The sequence below is a fragment of the Colletotrichum aenigma genome, assembly GCF_013390185.1.
Source record: "Colletotrichum aenigma strain Cg56 chromosome Unknown KSG_Cg56_contig01, whole genome shotgun sequence".
NCBI lineage: Eukaryota > Fungi > Ascomycota > Sordariomycetes > Glomerellales > Glomerellaceae > Colletotrichum > Colletotrichum aenigma.
Genome location: NW_023500907.1, coordinates 2,467,971 through 2,482,572, shown reverse-complemented (window position 1 = coordinate 2,482,572; position 14,602 = coordinate 2,467,971). Strand labels below are relative to the sequence as shown.

The window sequence follows — 14,602 nt, the reverse complement described above, 5'->3', positions numbered from 1 at the left end:
AGCTCGCCAGCGATATCGGTACAGAAGTGACGTGTGCTTGGTTTTGCTGGTGTGTCGTGTCTTGCTTTTTTTCCTTTTGGGCCGAGCACCACTCAACTTCGGTCAAAGTTCAGACTCAAGGTTGGGGCGGGTGGATGTCGATGTTGGATGAAAGACGCTGAAGGTTGACGTCCAAATGCACGCTTGCCACTGGCTAGTTCCATTCGAGCATGGCGCCTGCAGCGTCGAGATCTGAGTAGGCGCCGAGGCGGGCAGTGCACGGCCTCCCTTGTACTCTCCTGCGTCAGCACATGCCCCAGCCCCACTAAATCTCGACCAGGATCCGAGGTATTGGACTCTGCAGGGCATACCTACTTGCTGCACCTCGGTGCGCATCGCGATGACTGCCTGGTTTTCAGCTCTCAACCGCCTGCAGAAGGCGCAGCTGGTATCTCGGCCGACAGGCGGAGAGACACGTCCCGCAAACGTCTGCCACAGGAATCAGCAAACCACCTCTCGGGCACAAGCGTATTCCTCAAATCTCGATGTTGAGAGATGGTAGTCGTGACTTCGGAATTCTAGTCGGCTTCTAGATGATTCCTCACAACGTTATTTGGCCGTACGTCCGTATTTTGCGCTTGAGAGTAGGTAACTAAGGTACGATCGGTTAGCTCCCGCGGAATGCTGGTGCCCGACCATTGAGACTCGAGGAAGTCGTACGCCAGCAGGACCTTTCGATGGTTCAGCCGGGGAAACACCACAATCGAGCAGGGGAGTCTGAGATCTGGTTTGTCAATATTGTGGCTGCAGCGGCATGGCATTTTGCTTTTCTGGCAGTTCCACGCCAGCAAATATTGGTTTCGCCCAGCACTCTGTGTTCACCTCGGCCCTCATCCTCGGTAGCTTCACCCTTGGCATTGTAGTCCAACAGGAAGGTTGGACATCGTCGATATCCACGTCCTGCTACTCGAGTCGCTAGCGAGGAACACCTTTTCTTCTCTCTTTCACCCTGGTCTTCTACGACCCCTTGAAGCCTGCCATGAATCTGACAAAGGATACTGCGCCTCGATACGGGAAGCCTTACCGCTGCAAGTGCCAGGACCTGTCGATCTTGATCTTGACCCAGGACCCCGGGAGGACCGGTTTCCAAACTGACAATCGGCAACAAAGAGCGAAACGCAGCGCCGTCAGCGGGGTAACAGTTATAAACTGCGCCTTTCGAGATTTGGGGCGTCTGAGACAAGTTCCCGTCAGCTACGAGACATAGAGAAGAGGAATCATCATGTCACCGGGGTAGCGGCATGCCTCCCACCCGTACTCAAACGCCGAATAACCAGCCATAATTTCCCCTACCATCCCAAGGTACCTACCCAGAGTATCAAGCAGATAGAAGCAAGTATCAAGATCTCGCCGCAGGAAACGCTTCAAACAGACAATGAATGGCAGGGAAGGTCACCGCACAGTCTTTTCCAACGTAGGTACTAGCGTGTGATCTTAGTGCTTCCGTCACCAATGTGGCGTCCACTTACGACGTCGAGCTGCATAACGGAGAGCCTCGGGAAGGTGGTTCCGAGTTGCTTTTTCCTTGTAATCGCGAGAAAGAAGCAACAGCAACAGCACGAGCCCGCGGGCGCTGATGCATGGCGAAGGCGTGGCAGAGAACCAAGGAAGGTGCAGGTGAGCTGAGCCTGACCGGCTCTGGTCCTGCGTGCTTGCCCAGGGTATTGAGCGAGGCGCGAGGCACGAGGCAGGCGCGGTTTGTGAGATTCTCCACTGCCTCCCATACTTTCGTTTCTTGGAACTTCCTTTTTCTGCCTCTTGGCCAGGCGTAGTCTCGCACGTTCCTGCCACGAGGTGTCGTCCTTTTCAGCTCGCTGATCTTCTCTATTTCTGCCCATCACCCTCGCTTCTCTTTCTTTCAACCCCACGACCAGTAGAGGACATATACAGCCTCAGTCTCCCCCATCCCACGACACCCGTTCCAGTCTCCTAGCAACTCTACCATCTCTCCTAACCGTCAAATCAAGCCATCTAACTCCTCATCGTCTCTCTGGTCTTGTCCTTTCGATCTCAGCTCCAAATTAAGTTGACAAGTGCGCCACCTTGTCCAAGCCAAGTATCAATACGTCGCCGGATCACCCCGTGCGACATCGTCTCCTGCGAGACATTTGCCTGCCTCAGCACCCCCCTGTTATGACTGGCTAGAAGCAAGTCAATTTGCTACCTCCTTCTGAGCCGTACAATGCCTCTTTTCCAACGGCATCGGAATCAGACATATCCTCTTCCCGATCGCCATAACCACCCGCCATCTCTCGTTCGAAACTTCTCATACCCGACAGCATTGTACCCGACATCGATACCATCTCCTACGGCAGAGAACACGGCTCAGCCAAAAGCCTATCGACATATCGACACACCATTCTACTGGGCATCTTCTTACGTGCCTCTGCGGGGCGAAGAAGACCCAAAGTCGCCTGGAACATTCTCCCCAATTTCTCAACCAGAGGCATTCGCCTACGGCTAGGGGCCGACACCTGTTAAGAAGAAGAAACGGAGAAGCCTGCTCGGCATCTCAACTCCCCTCCGGACCAAGAAGTCTATCAGCAGCCAGCCGCTTGTGGAAAACCCCGCAGTCACCTACGAGGAAACCATCCAGCCGAAGCGTCCATTCCAGCATAAGATCGCCAAATCAGTCGATCTATCATCCGTACACCTGCGACCACCTAGCCCCCCACGTCCAGCCTCCAGCTCGGGGGTTACAGCTGTTGACACCAGAACAAATTCTGGAAATATCGGCGTCGCCATCGACGAAGAAGACAACCACCCCGGTACATTAATCGATCTCGACGACGCCGAGATGAATCCCAAAGGCCTTCGACGCGTGGCGTCAGAGATGAGCTTGAGAATGTCTCCCCCGAGACGCATGTTTTCTCATCAGTCTGAGGTATCTGAATGTAGTGTCTCCACCCCTAGCGTTGGTGGAAGCCCTACAAAGTCCAGCCGCGAGAGCAGCTCCAAGTCCAAGAAGAGCAAGAACCGCTTCCTCGACCAAGTCAAAGATTGGTTCACCACTGGAGAGCCAAGTGCTCAAGACTGGAAGCAGTTGAAGAAGCAGGAGTACCGAAAGCACGGAATCGCCATCAACGACCCTGAGGCTAGTGCGAAGCTCCACGCTCCCATTGGAGCGATTCCCGAGGAGGCCATCAAACCGTCTAGCGGCCCCGAGCCCGAGAAGCTTGCCAAAAAGAGAGCGGTGAACCGGAAGCAGATCCGCCGTTACGGCAGCTCTTTGAGAGATTCCAGCTCGGTCTCTTCTGAATCGTCGTCTGGCAGCCGGGAGGTCAACCCGATCGCGCCGTGGGCGTAGGCGTGTGTGGGAATAGAAGAACTTTGTGGTATGAAGAAGAGGGCGGCAGGACGCCTTATTCGAACGTAAAAGTGCCGAGTGGAGGATGACGAGTTGCTTAAAGCCAGTTTGCTTTTGCACTATACCCGCTTCTCGACGCCCTGGTTCAGCCTGGCGCAGAAGTCGCATTGGAATTCGTTACGCTTCTGAAGCCACAGAGCTCAAAGATTTCTGCTTGCTTGATGAATATATGTATACGGAAACGGAAAATCTTCAAAGTGACCATGTACCCACGTGCTTCTGTTTCCAAGGCTCCTTTGTAGTGAATCAACAAGCAAGCTTAAGCTCATCAGTACGTCCCAAAGGCCGAACAAACCACGCGAGGATGTTGCCAAATGTGCTGAGGCCTGTCCGTAATGTGAGAAGTTCATGCCCTGACCCTCCCGCAACGCGATCAACATTCCTTCGCAGCAGTTGAAGATGATCGAAGATGATGACGTTTGTGGAGCATCCTGATCCACGGGCTCGAAACCAGTACTTCTTTAACGCATTGATGGATAGACCCCGCCTTATTAAGAGTATGGAGTATGGGTCAAAATATTGGGTTTGACGTACCTAGGCCGTGGGCCAACATGTCTGGAGGATGTCGGGATGTCTCATCCTCTGAGCAGAGTGGGATCAGGACTCACCAACACACTCGACTCCCATGTTTCCAAGGAGAGGCATGCTGGAGGAACGCCACTGATTGCGACACCAAGTACGCCTACGCGGTCCGACCCCATACACTAGCAGGACCAGAGTATGCATGAGGTCCAAAGCTGAAGATACGGTTGGTTGCGCACCAACACCGAAAAGAAATGGAGCTGCATATTCCTGGTTTTTAAACAGCTGCGGAAATGTCACTGGTGCAGCTTTTCCAATTCAGAGTTGAATCGCCCCCCGCCCCCCACACGCTGGGCCGGAGCGTTAGCTCCCCACCCAACAGCTCGTCCTGCACCGCTCCGTGTTGGTGGGCCCACCAAATCGCCGATGCGGCGGGGTTCCCACTCCTGCCGCATGCAACACACCCAATGACGACATGACCGGGAGCTCTGGCCCTCTGCGTCCTACAGCTTGCGTGCTGGCTTGGTGCAAGTGTGAGCACCTCTGCCGTCATTGACACGTCTGGAGGCGGGATGTAAGTGGCTGCGTCTTGTGTTAGTCGCGTTAGCTGATTTCTTAGGAGGCTTTCTCCTGCTGGCCGGGTCTCTGTCGTTTCTTGGTCTTCCTTGGGCACCCCCTTTTCTCCCCTTATTTTGTTTTTATCCGTTCCTTTACCCCTCCGTTCATTTATTTGAAGGTTTGAGGTAGCATCGAAAGGCTTGCATACCTCGCTTGTTGGTTATTCGCGGCCAATTACAGACACCCGGTATCAGAGACGAGGCTCACGATGCCTTCGCTTTTCGGGTCGAAGAACAAGAAGGATGATGACGCTGCCGCCGCAGAAGGGCCGCCGGAGGAGAGGAGGTCGGCCGAATACGATACGCGAGAGCCGGACGAGCACACCCGCCTGCTGCCAAACCGACTCGACAGCGACAATCGCCAGTTCCTCACCCCAGACGACCCTGCCGTCTCCCCTTACAACCTGTGGACGGTGAGGGTTATGCGATGGGCTACCGTCTTGTTTGCCTGCCTCACGTTTATCTGGTGGACTATCAACCTGGTGTCCATCTTCGTCACTCCTCCCGGGCTGCACACCCGCGGCTCTGGATTCTACGCCTTCAGCTACTCCAGCCTGTCGCTCTTCACACTGCTCTTCACGCTCGTGTTCTTTGGAGCGCCGTCGGCCGCTGTGCGGGTGCTGTCCATCTTCATGGCGGTCATGCTGCTCACTGATACCATTCTCATCCTTGCCATTCAGAAGAACCGGTATGAGGAGGGCGGCGTGGGAGTCGCCAGCGTCATTTGTGAGTACCGCCTCGGATACCCAGTAGGAGTGGCATCATTACTTACTCTGTGACCCTAGGGGCATTCCTCATGAGCTTGTGGACGCTGCTTGCCGATCGCACGGTGAAATGGGGCAAGGCCGAGGAAGAAGAGCGCCTCACAGGTCGCGTCGAGACGAGACGAACAGTGTGGGAATGGACCGAAGTGCTCTTCTCGACCATTGCATATGTGACCCTGTCCATCGTTATTGTTCTCATCACCGCCACCCTAATCCTCAGATCTCTCGACGCTGGATATGGGCCGCCGGGCGAGCAGTACTGGGTAGACAACGACCAGTACCGTATTCACGTCTACTGCGAAGGCAACGGCACCGATGCGGCAGGTAACAAGCTAACGAGTGTTCTTTTCGAGGGCGGTGATCTGCCAGTCGAAAACGGGCTATGGCAACTTGCGCAGGGCGCCCTCAAGAATGGTTCCATCTCGAGATACTGTTTCTCTGATCGCCCCGGATATGCTTGGAGCGACACTGCTCCGAGCCCGCTGTCAGCAGGTATGGCAACAGACGCTTTGAGTGAGGCCCTCGCACGCGCCGGCGAGAATGGTCCCTGGATCCTGGCGAGCGCTGGCATCGGCTCTGTGTACTCGCGCATCTTCTCTTCCCGACACGGCCACGAGGTGGACGGCATTCTCATGATCGATCCTCTCCACGAAGACCTGCTTTACCGTGTCTCGGATCCCGGACGAGGTTTCCTCTACTGGGTGCGCGGCATCATCTCGCCTCTTGGACTGGAACGGCTTCCCGGTGCTCTATTCCGAGGGCGCAGCAGCGCCGACCGCATCTGGGGTCGCTCAGCCAGACAGAGCGGCAAGTACCTGTTCACGAAGCTGCAAGAAAGTCTGGTGGCCGCCTCTCTCACTAAGCGGGAGGTTATCAGCGGCAAGGCGATTCAATACCCGGGCACACCTTTGGTACTCATCAGTTCCGGCGACAACCTCCGCAAAGACAGTGTCTGGGAAGAGAAGCAGAGGGATCTCAGCCACTTGACGAGAAATCTGAAGCACTGGGACATTGTCGACGATGCGCCTCATAATGTATGGGAGACTTTCGAAGGACGGGAAAAGATCGAGAAGAGGCTCCGGCAATTGGTCCATGCGTAAAGTATGCGCAAAGTGAGGCTGTATCGGACACGTTTTTTTGAGTTGAGTTTCATTTGGCTGGATGGGATTTTGCATGTTGGGCAATTTGTTGCATACGATTTGTTGTTTTTCTGGATGATGTATGCAGCCGCGGATTGGTCAATGCTGGGTGATGGATTGATTGGACGGAAGCGATTTTGAGTTGCATAGCCCGGGTTTGTGAGCAATACGATATGGTGAATTTTTGAGCTGTCGTTTCCCTGATTTTTTGTGATTGACATGTGAAATGACTCGCGAGCTGTGGCAGTGTGCCGCCGCGCAGTGCGGTCTTTAGCGGCTGGACAGGTGGCTTGCATTGACGGTAAGGAAGACGGCTGTCTGGACGAGACGGGCTATGTCGTCATTATTTTCCCAGGCCGTCGTTTCCCAGCAACGCATCTTTCAAAAACATTGGGATTGTAGGTGGTGAAATAGACAGATGCAGGCCTTTGTTGAAACACCAACAGAGTTGACAGGCCGTCGCATGTGCTTGCAGACGGGAAATCTGCGAGATATTGTCGCCTGCACCATTATAAATTGCACGTCATCTTTTTTTCTCTCATTTTCTGCTTGCTGCAAGCTCAGGCAGGGAACAGCTTCGGCGCGAAAGTTCGGGTGTCGCCCACGCGACATATTGCTGGTCAGCGGCGGCTCCTCTTGTGCAGGGTACATTAGTCGGGAAGGGCACCGAAGGCAGGGAACCGTCGGCAGCGCTGAAGGGTCGAGAAGGGTACCGCTGGGCTGTTGGGCTAAGGTTCGGACAGACAACAGATTCGTCCCATGTCTGAAACCAAGGGCCTGCACATCATCATGTTAGTAGCGTCTGAACTTTGAACCTTGGCTGTTGGATGCAGTAGTATCCGTACTGCGAAGTGGTATGGTATTTGGCCGTCTTCAAACCCGAGTCCGCCTTTGCATTAGGTGAGTCCACTTCGTCTGACGACGGCGGACGATAAAAAGAACCTCACACCGAAGAGATAAGACGCTCGACAGGACGAGCGAGATAAGGCAAGATAAAGCGGGAAGGAAAAGAAAGAAACAAAGCATGGATCTGGTTATCGGAGAATTGGCAGCAGAGACGCAGAAAGAGGCAGAGACATCTGTGTGTCCTCGTAAGACCAGCCATCCCGTATTGACGGTGGTGACTCAGTGGTTAATACGAATATGAGACATGAACGGGAGTTGGGAGAGACACGATCACGGGAAGAAAAAAAAGGAGGGTTTAAAAAAAAAAAATCGCAGGCAGGAAGAGGCTCCGGACTTGGACGGATACTACTGAGTCCGTTACGAGATGGCAAGAAAAAAACGGCCCAGATGGAAAGAAGCACAGAGACTGGTGGCTGCCTCTGCTCCTGCCTCTGCATCAGTGCCTCAGATTGGGAAAGAATGGCAGGAGCTCGTGTCGTGAATTGAATCCGAGGACGCGCCCCTCAAGTGCGCCCCCGTATTATCCATCTCCGTTCCCCCCCTCCAAACCAATCCTCTTATTTTAAAACGCGATCCAATGACGGCAATGCCTGTCTATTTTGGCCCCCGCTATCCTCCATCACGGGTGCCGTTAGTGGCACCTATTGGGGTACTTTGCTCCAGGGCCCTGAGACCAAACCCAAAAGACCAAAGAGCCCCCCCAGCCTAAGCATGTGCACCCTGGAATCGGGGAATGGGATGTCGAAAAATAGTATGAAATTGTCTTCGGCCGGCGCCTAAGGTAGGGACAAGGGACCTTGGGCGTTCCGAGCTTTTGGGGATGGGATTCCAATCCTCCCCGGACCCTTAGCCCGGAACGGCCGCCCTACAGCCCTGAGCCTGCCTGAGCCCAGCGAGGGTTGTTGCGTGACGAGAGTCCGACGCCGTTGCGACGTTGCGATGCTGCCGTGCGATCCCATCGCACAGGCGATGGCGAAGGACGTGGTTTGAATAGCTTACATACCGCCGTAGGGACGGACGACCGGGAACCAACAGCTTGCATTGCAGCGCCTGTGCCCACACGATGGCTGACGGGATGGATGGGTAGGTTGATGGATGACGGATGGCAGGCGGGTGTCTGGGCAGCCCCTCAGATGCCAATGCCATGGAGTGCTGCCAGCCGCATCCGCCGCCCGCATCCCGTCCCAACCATGTGCGCACTGGAACTGGGGACGAGGTTAGGTTCAATGATCCGAAAATGACACCCTCACCTCTACTGTTGCTGCAGCTGCAGCTGCCGCCGCCACCGCTGCCGCCCTGCTGCTTGCTCGTCAGCGGTGTCGTCGAATCTTGGGTCTCAAGGAATCACAGTTGCCTTAGGGCAGCCGCCGACGTGAGCTTGTCGAATTGATAAGCCCCACGTCGGCCGGCTGGAGCTGCGTCTCCGGTGGAAGGCATGTCTCTGTGTCGTGTGCTGAGATTCCAGCGCGTGTTGGGTACTCGGTAAGGCACGGCACTTCAGATGCAAGGTGGCCGTATCGTGTCATTAAACTCAATGAGCTCTCCCACGTATTCCACGGCAACATCCACCCACGAGGCCCGGCGTGGGACCTGGACTAGAGGTGAGCCACGACACTGGTTGCGAGAAAGTGGACATGAAATGCAAACCGCCGTTGCCCTCGAGATATCACGACTGGAGAGGCAGGTACGGACACGTACGGCGGGTTCCTGTATTGGTAGGTCAGGTACGCTAATTACCTTAGGTAGTCCGCCCGCGCCGTAGTGTACTTGACGGTACCTCGCTTGTCGTACAGCAGCCAGAGCGGGGTCCGTAAGGGGGGGTTTTGCTGCAGTGTCAGAGGTGTCCCTGGCCAGTGATAAGGCGAGCTGACCGTCTTCAAGGGTCCACGCACGAGGGACAAAAGCACGACGAGGCAAGGTACGCCGTACTCCAACCTGCCTCGCCGGTACCTTTCTACCTCTACCTTACCCATCTGCCCTTCAAATGCGCTGAGAAGGGCGCTGAGATGTGAGAAACCCAGGACGCACCCCACACAGCAATCACTCTGCTGTAAAGTACTTTCTGGAGGCATAGTGGTACTTGTCCCGTCCCCCCTCCACCACCACCACCTCCTCCTCCTCTTCCTCGTCGTCCCTGGCACTGGGCCCCCCGACAGCAACGCTCCGCACCCGCAACGCACCGTACCTGCGATCTCTCCGAACCTGAAACCCCTTGCTTCCTCTTCAATAAACCCAACGTCGAATCTCACCCCATTCGGGCTGAAGCCACCGACCGCCTTTCAGTCAACCATCCGTCGATACCAGCATTCGGCTGCAGGGCTACGCTGCCGATTCGGTTTGCCAATTACAGAATTCTGGGCAACTTCACCTTGTCACCATCGAGCTTGCTCCTGCCCTACCTATCTACCTATCTACTACCTTTTTGCGAGGTGGTCGACTGACTGAACATCACCACTAACCGCCATCTGGCACTGCACCTGCCTACTTACCTCACCTCGTAGGCCGGGGTATATACAACCATCTCACATCGTATCCCCCCCTCTGCCTTTCTCGACTCTTTCTTGACTTTTTTTTTTTTTTCCACTGTCGTTTTGTCGACCCGGAAATTATTACAAGTGCAAGCGCGAGTGCGCCTGGGCAGCTTCATCTGGTTTGCCCTGCAGTACCTCGAAGTAAGTACGCTCCTTCCTGCCCGTTCCTTCAACAGCACCAACAGCATCCCACCGGGAAATCACCACTCCGCGGGTCTGCTCTTGCTGACACTGCCGTCTCGACCAGAATCTCCCATGACCTCGTCATTGTAGCACCACGACAACAGCCTTACACAATGGAGAACGAACCGCAGTCAGCTACCTCCTCGAGGCGGGGTCGCCTGATGGGCAAGCTGTTCGCCCTCAAGGAGAAGGATCGCAAACCGACGGCCGAAGAGACGGGCAGTAACATCAACGATTTCCTCAACGGCCCTTCCGATACCCTCCAGGTTTCTCACGCGACCCCTCAGAGCGCCCTTCCCCAGCTCACGAAGCTGGATACATCTTCAGCCACCCGCTATCCCCAGGCTCTGAATGTTGCCAGCCATTCTCAGCAGAGCCTGAACCTCCCAATCCACTCCGCTCGCAGTCCTGCTCACAGCCCAGGTCTGCCCCCGCCTCGGAGTCCGCGGCGCAACAACCGAAGAGGCTTGAATGTTCGCTTTGTAGACTCATACCCCGAGATTATTGGCGAAGGTGGTGACGAGTCGGAGATTCCTGCGATCGAGGTGTCTAGGAACAAGAAGCAGCGCCCTCCTCCCGACAACCAGCGCCGCCGACCTATTGCCGCTGTTCACGACTCTCCCCCCAGAGCTCCTGCGCCGAGAGAAGACTCCGACTTCGTTCCCGGCCGTCTGCGTCGTACACAAACCGGCTTCTCGTCTATCCACGAGCCCGAGCCACGGGAGGCCCCTCCCCCTCCCGTTCCCAGAGAGGTTGCACCGGGTTATAATGCCTCGGCGCCATTCCTGGACACACCCACCAGCGCCAAGGATGAGAACCGGAAGTCCTTCATCGAGCATCACCAGGCCGAAATGCGCCAGGCTGAAGGCAGAGCTTTTGCAGAGGCTGCGCGCTCAGCCAGCCAGTCCTCTCATCCTCAGGGCGACGAGCGCGCTGGCTACACACCTGCCACACCTCAACTGAACGAATCACCCACAAAGTCCCCTGACCTCCATAAGAATCCGCCCGACCAAAGTCCCTCTTCTGTGTACTCAGCTGGCAGCAGTTTTGGACAGCAGAGCGCGGGCAACAGCTTTTCGAGACAAGCCTCTGTCAGCTCTCAGCACAACTTGGTTGCCCCTCCTTCGATGGCTTCCAGACAGGCGTCTTTCAACATGCACGATGCGGTCCTTGCAGTTGGCGAAGATGCCCTGAACAGTTTCGTCACACGCACGCGACACCTCAATGAGCTCTTCAGACTGCATGCCGAGACAATCAAGCCTCTTTCAGCCTGCCTGCCCTACGAGTTGGCGCGTGCTTCCCTGTGGTGGTTCCTCAAAGGACGCATGGCACTGGAGGCGGCTGTGCGCGCCCGCCCTGGCAGCCCTAAAGATCAGATGCAGAACGACATGGACCGCCAGCAAGCTTACGCAAACCTTGCCAAGGGCTACTGGCTCGCTGAGGAGGCTATCCCCGAGCTTATGGAGGCTAGACATCTTCCTCCCGATAGTGGCATCAATGACATTCGCTCGACACTGGTTTCAACACTGAAGAAGCTAACTGTTTCTATGAAGAGAAACGGATTCCTGCCCCCTGAGGAGGCCTTCCTGCCCCAGACAATCGACAAGTCGATCTGGGTGGAGTATCCCAGACTCAGCATGGATATGGTTGCGCTACTCACTGCAGACTCACAAGCAGCCATCTCCGGGGTGGTCAAGGTGCCCTCGCCTCCAGAGATTCTCGACGCCCTGCCCCCTGGTGATACAGCTGAAAACTTTACGTTCGGCAGAATCAGCACCGATGTGTTCTTGATGGAGCAGGGCATGGAGTCCCAGAGATTCTACTTCCCCTGTCTCCTGTCCATGGTCCGACCTCAGAAGCAGCCCAACCTCGTGTTTGTGATTGCCAGTCAACATGGAGAGGTCAACCTGCGCATCCAAGGCAACAAGCAAGCCGGCCCTACCTGGGACGACGTTCGTTGGCGCAATGAGACCTGCTCACTCGAAATCAAGCTGCCCCGAGGCTTTATGGTCGTCGCTCAATGCTCACAATCAGATTACCGTATGTTGTGGAGCATGTATGACTTTGGCGCCAAGGTCCAGGCCACTCTCTACCCCCGATCTGATGAGCATTGCACATTCCGCGCCAATCTTCGATCTTTCCAGTACTTCGACTCTGATCCTCAGGCGCGTGCTTTTCCCAAGGAGGCCATCCAAGGCTGCGACGTTGCGCTGTTTGAGAAGATTCATAAGGAGAACTCACCAACTGGCCCCCGAGCTTACCACCGCGGCTTCAGAATCACCGTCGTTACTGGCGCTCGCACACGAACTTTGAGCGGCATCAACCACAGCTACACTCCCCAGATGCCGATTCCCTTTGGCTTCCTACGTAACGACAATGGGGACGCAGCCATGCTTCTCAAGTACGATAACGGCCGCCAGAGAGTGACCATGGTACTGTCCTTTGCCGATGAGAGGGAGCGTGCATACTTCCACACCCAGATTGTCGGCACCAATGTTCAAAAGGACGAGACCATATTTGCGGATGTTCCTCTGCTTGGGTTCTCTGTATCTACATCTCTGAACGACAGCAAGTACCTGCCAGGCATCAGCCAGATTCCTTGGACGGCGGTCCGCGTTATCAACGAGGACGCGGATGAGGATGTTCCCCGCACAGTACTTTCGGATAGACTAAGAGTTGTCGTCGAGTCCAAGCAAGGCTACCTTACCGATCGTATCAACGTTTCCCCTGGCGAGTTGCGACTGAGACTAGAGGTGAAGGACGCGAAGAGCTTGGTGGTGATGCGACAGCCTCAATTCGACATGACTGTGGCGGTTTCGGACGGATCAGTTGGCAAGGAGGTGCCCAAGGAGTTGACAGAGATGCTCCAGATGCTGCAGACCTCGCAGACCATTCGTACCTACAGCTTTCCGACCCTGAAGGATCTCCACTCCTTCCAGGCTGCCCTAACGGGCTTCAATGTGCTCTTCGACGGACTTGCTGCAGCTTTTGCCATTTCCCGCCGACGTATGGTGGTTCCCATTCACAAGAAGTGGGAGGCCGGATGGACTCGAGTTCAGGTCATTCAGCAGAATTCGATCATTCAGCTGCTGGCGTTCTTCCCCGACTTCCACCACGGCCAGTGCATGAACTTTGTGCTCAAAGGCACCGACGTTTTCGAGACGTTCTCTCGCAGCAGCAAGGCTGGTATTAAGTTTGTTGACGCCAAGTTCCCGTTGCCGCGAATGCCTAACGGCACCGATGGACCTTCGGATGACATGGGATTCATCTGTATTGACATGCCGGATCTACCGGGAGAGCATGATGACATCTCGCTCCTCTTCGAGAACGAAGCGGGTAAGTGTCCGTGAAGCCGAATGGACTCGGGTCTGTGCTAACGTCCGAACAGAACGCGACCGCCTGTGCCAGTGTTTGCCGGCACCTGTCAAGGGGGCCTCGAGGTCCTTGAGAGGCAAATGAGTCCACGTGGACCTAAGGAATTAATAGCAACAAGTTTGGTGGAAGTGACAGCATCCAAGCATTTCAGCGAGAAGCAATAACTGGACATTCAAAGTATGAGATACCCCAAAGTCGGTTCATCACATTGCTTCGCGAAAAGAAAACGGACAACGAGAAAGACACTGAGTGGTTTAAGCACGGGGACGGAAAGGGCTTGGGGTGGCGGCCACTGGGAGGTGGCATTAGTTTATACCGAGATGACGCTTGGCTGCGGGCTCGGGTGATGTGGCAGCTTTGGCCGGAAGGCTCGGGCCCAACACGAGATGGGTTCTTGGAAGCTAAGCATTGCCGAGAGGTTCTATGTGTTGCATCTCGGAGAGCAACGAAAACTCGGAGTTGATGTTGGAATAGTTCTGCACAGCAGGATAGCATGTTGGTTGTAAGAGACAAGACAGGTAGATAGGCAGCAAAAAGTATGCAACGCACACAAAGCAAGTCTAGGTATACAGAATAGCAGCTTGTGAATGATACGCGTTTCAAAGTGCGTACGACGCATACGGTGACTTGCCGAGAAATACCTTGCAAATAACCCGCGTTGAGCCGTAGGATTGAATGCTAGTTTCAGGGCCAAAATGGGCTTCCAGGCGAGTTACATGGATCTGGGCCCCATCAAACTCCCCACCAACAGCGGGTTTCCTCTCCGGGCCCCCTCGAGCTTTTCAACTTGCATTCGAGGGCTTCGGCTGCGTCTACAAGCGGTCAATATTTCTTGGATCTCACGAGCACTGCCACAACTACCTGCATGAATAGAGGTGGGATAGCAGGCAGATGTGCAAGCCAAGAAAGGCAGCGAGGGACTCTATGTGCATGAGAGGGAACCTTGAGAAGCCCAGCAGGCGAATAAATGAACAGAAGGGAGAGTCATTGGGGCCTTGATTGGCTGCGAGAGCTTTGGGAGCAGGTGATTGGGTGCATGGTAATACAGCATCTACTTTTGGTGTGGTGGACATGGAATACATGGGACGGAGAGGGGAAGCTGGGGTGAAGGATGACAGGTGCAGTCCCGGAGATGGGGAATGCCATATGTCAACTGCCA

The 14,602-nt window shown here is 55.2% G+C and overlaps 3 protein-coding genes across 3 annotated transcripts; all 3 read left to right on the top strand.

Moving 5' to 3' along the window:
- Positions 1-2,836: 2,836 nt before the first annotated feature.
- CGCA056_v000666 (uncharacterized protein) lies at positions 2,837-3,346 on the top strand (the record flags this gene model as incomplete). The annotated part of the gene is made up of 1 exon (XM_037315927.1): positions 2,837-3,346. The coding sequence occupies one exon, from the start codon at positions 2,837-2,839 to the stop codon at positions 3,344-3,346; it is 510 nt and encodes a 169-aa protein (XP_037185376.1).
- A 1,408-nt stretch (positions 3,347-4,754) lies between these two features.
- CGCA056_v000665 (Uncharacterized protein) lies at positions 4,755-6,409 on the top strand (the record flags this gene model as incomplete). The annotated part of the gene is made up of 2 exons (XM_037315926.1): positions 4,755-5,271; positions 5,331-6,409. The coding sequence occupies 2 exons, from the start codon at positions 4,755-4,757 to the stop codon at positions 6,407-6,409; spliced, it is 1,596 nt and encodes a 531-aa protein (XP_037185279.1).
- A 3,772-nt stretch (positions 6,410-10,181) lies between these two features.
- On the top strand, positions 10,182-13,527 carry CGCA056_v000664 (uncharacterized protein; the record flags this gene model as incomplete). The annotated part of the gene is made up of 2 exons (XM_037315925.1): positions 10,182-13,404; positions 13,457-13,527. 2 exons carry the CDS (start codon positions 10,182-10,184, stop codon positions 13,525-13,527), a joined length of 3,294 nt encoding a protein of 1,097 aa, XP_037185385.1.
- Between the last annotated feature and the right edge of the window lie 1,075 nt (positions 13,528-14,602).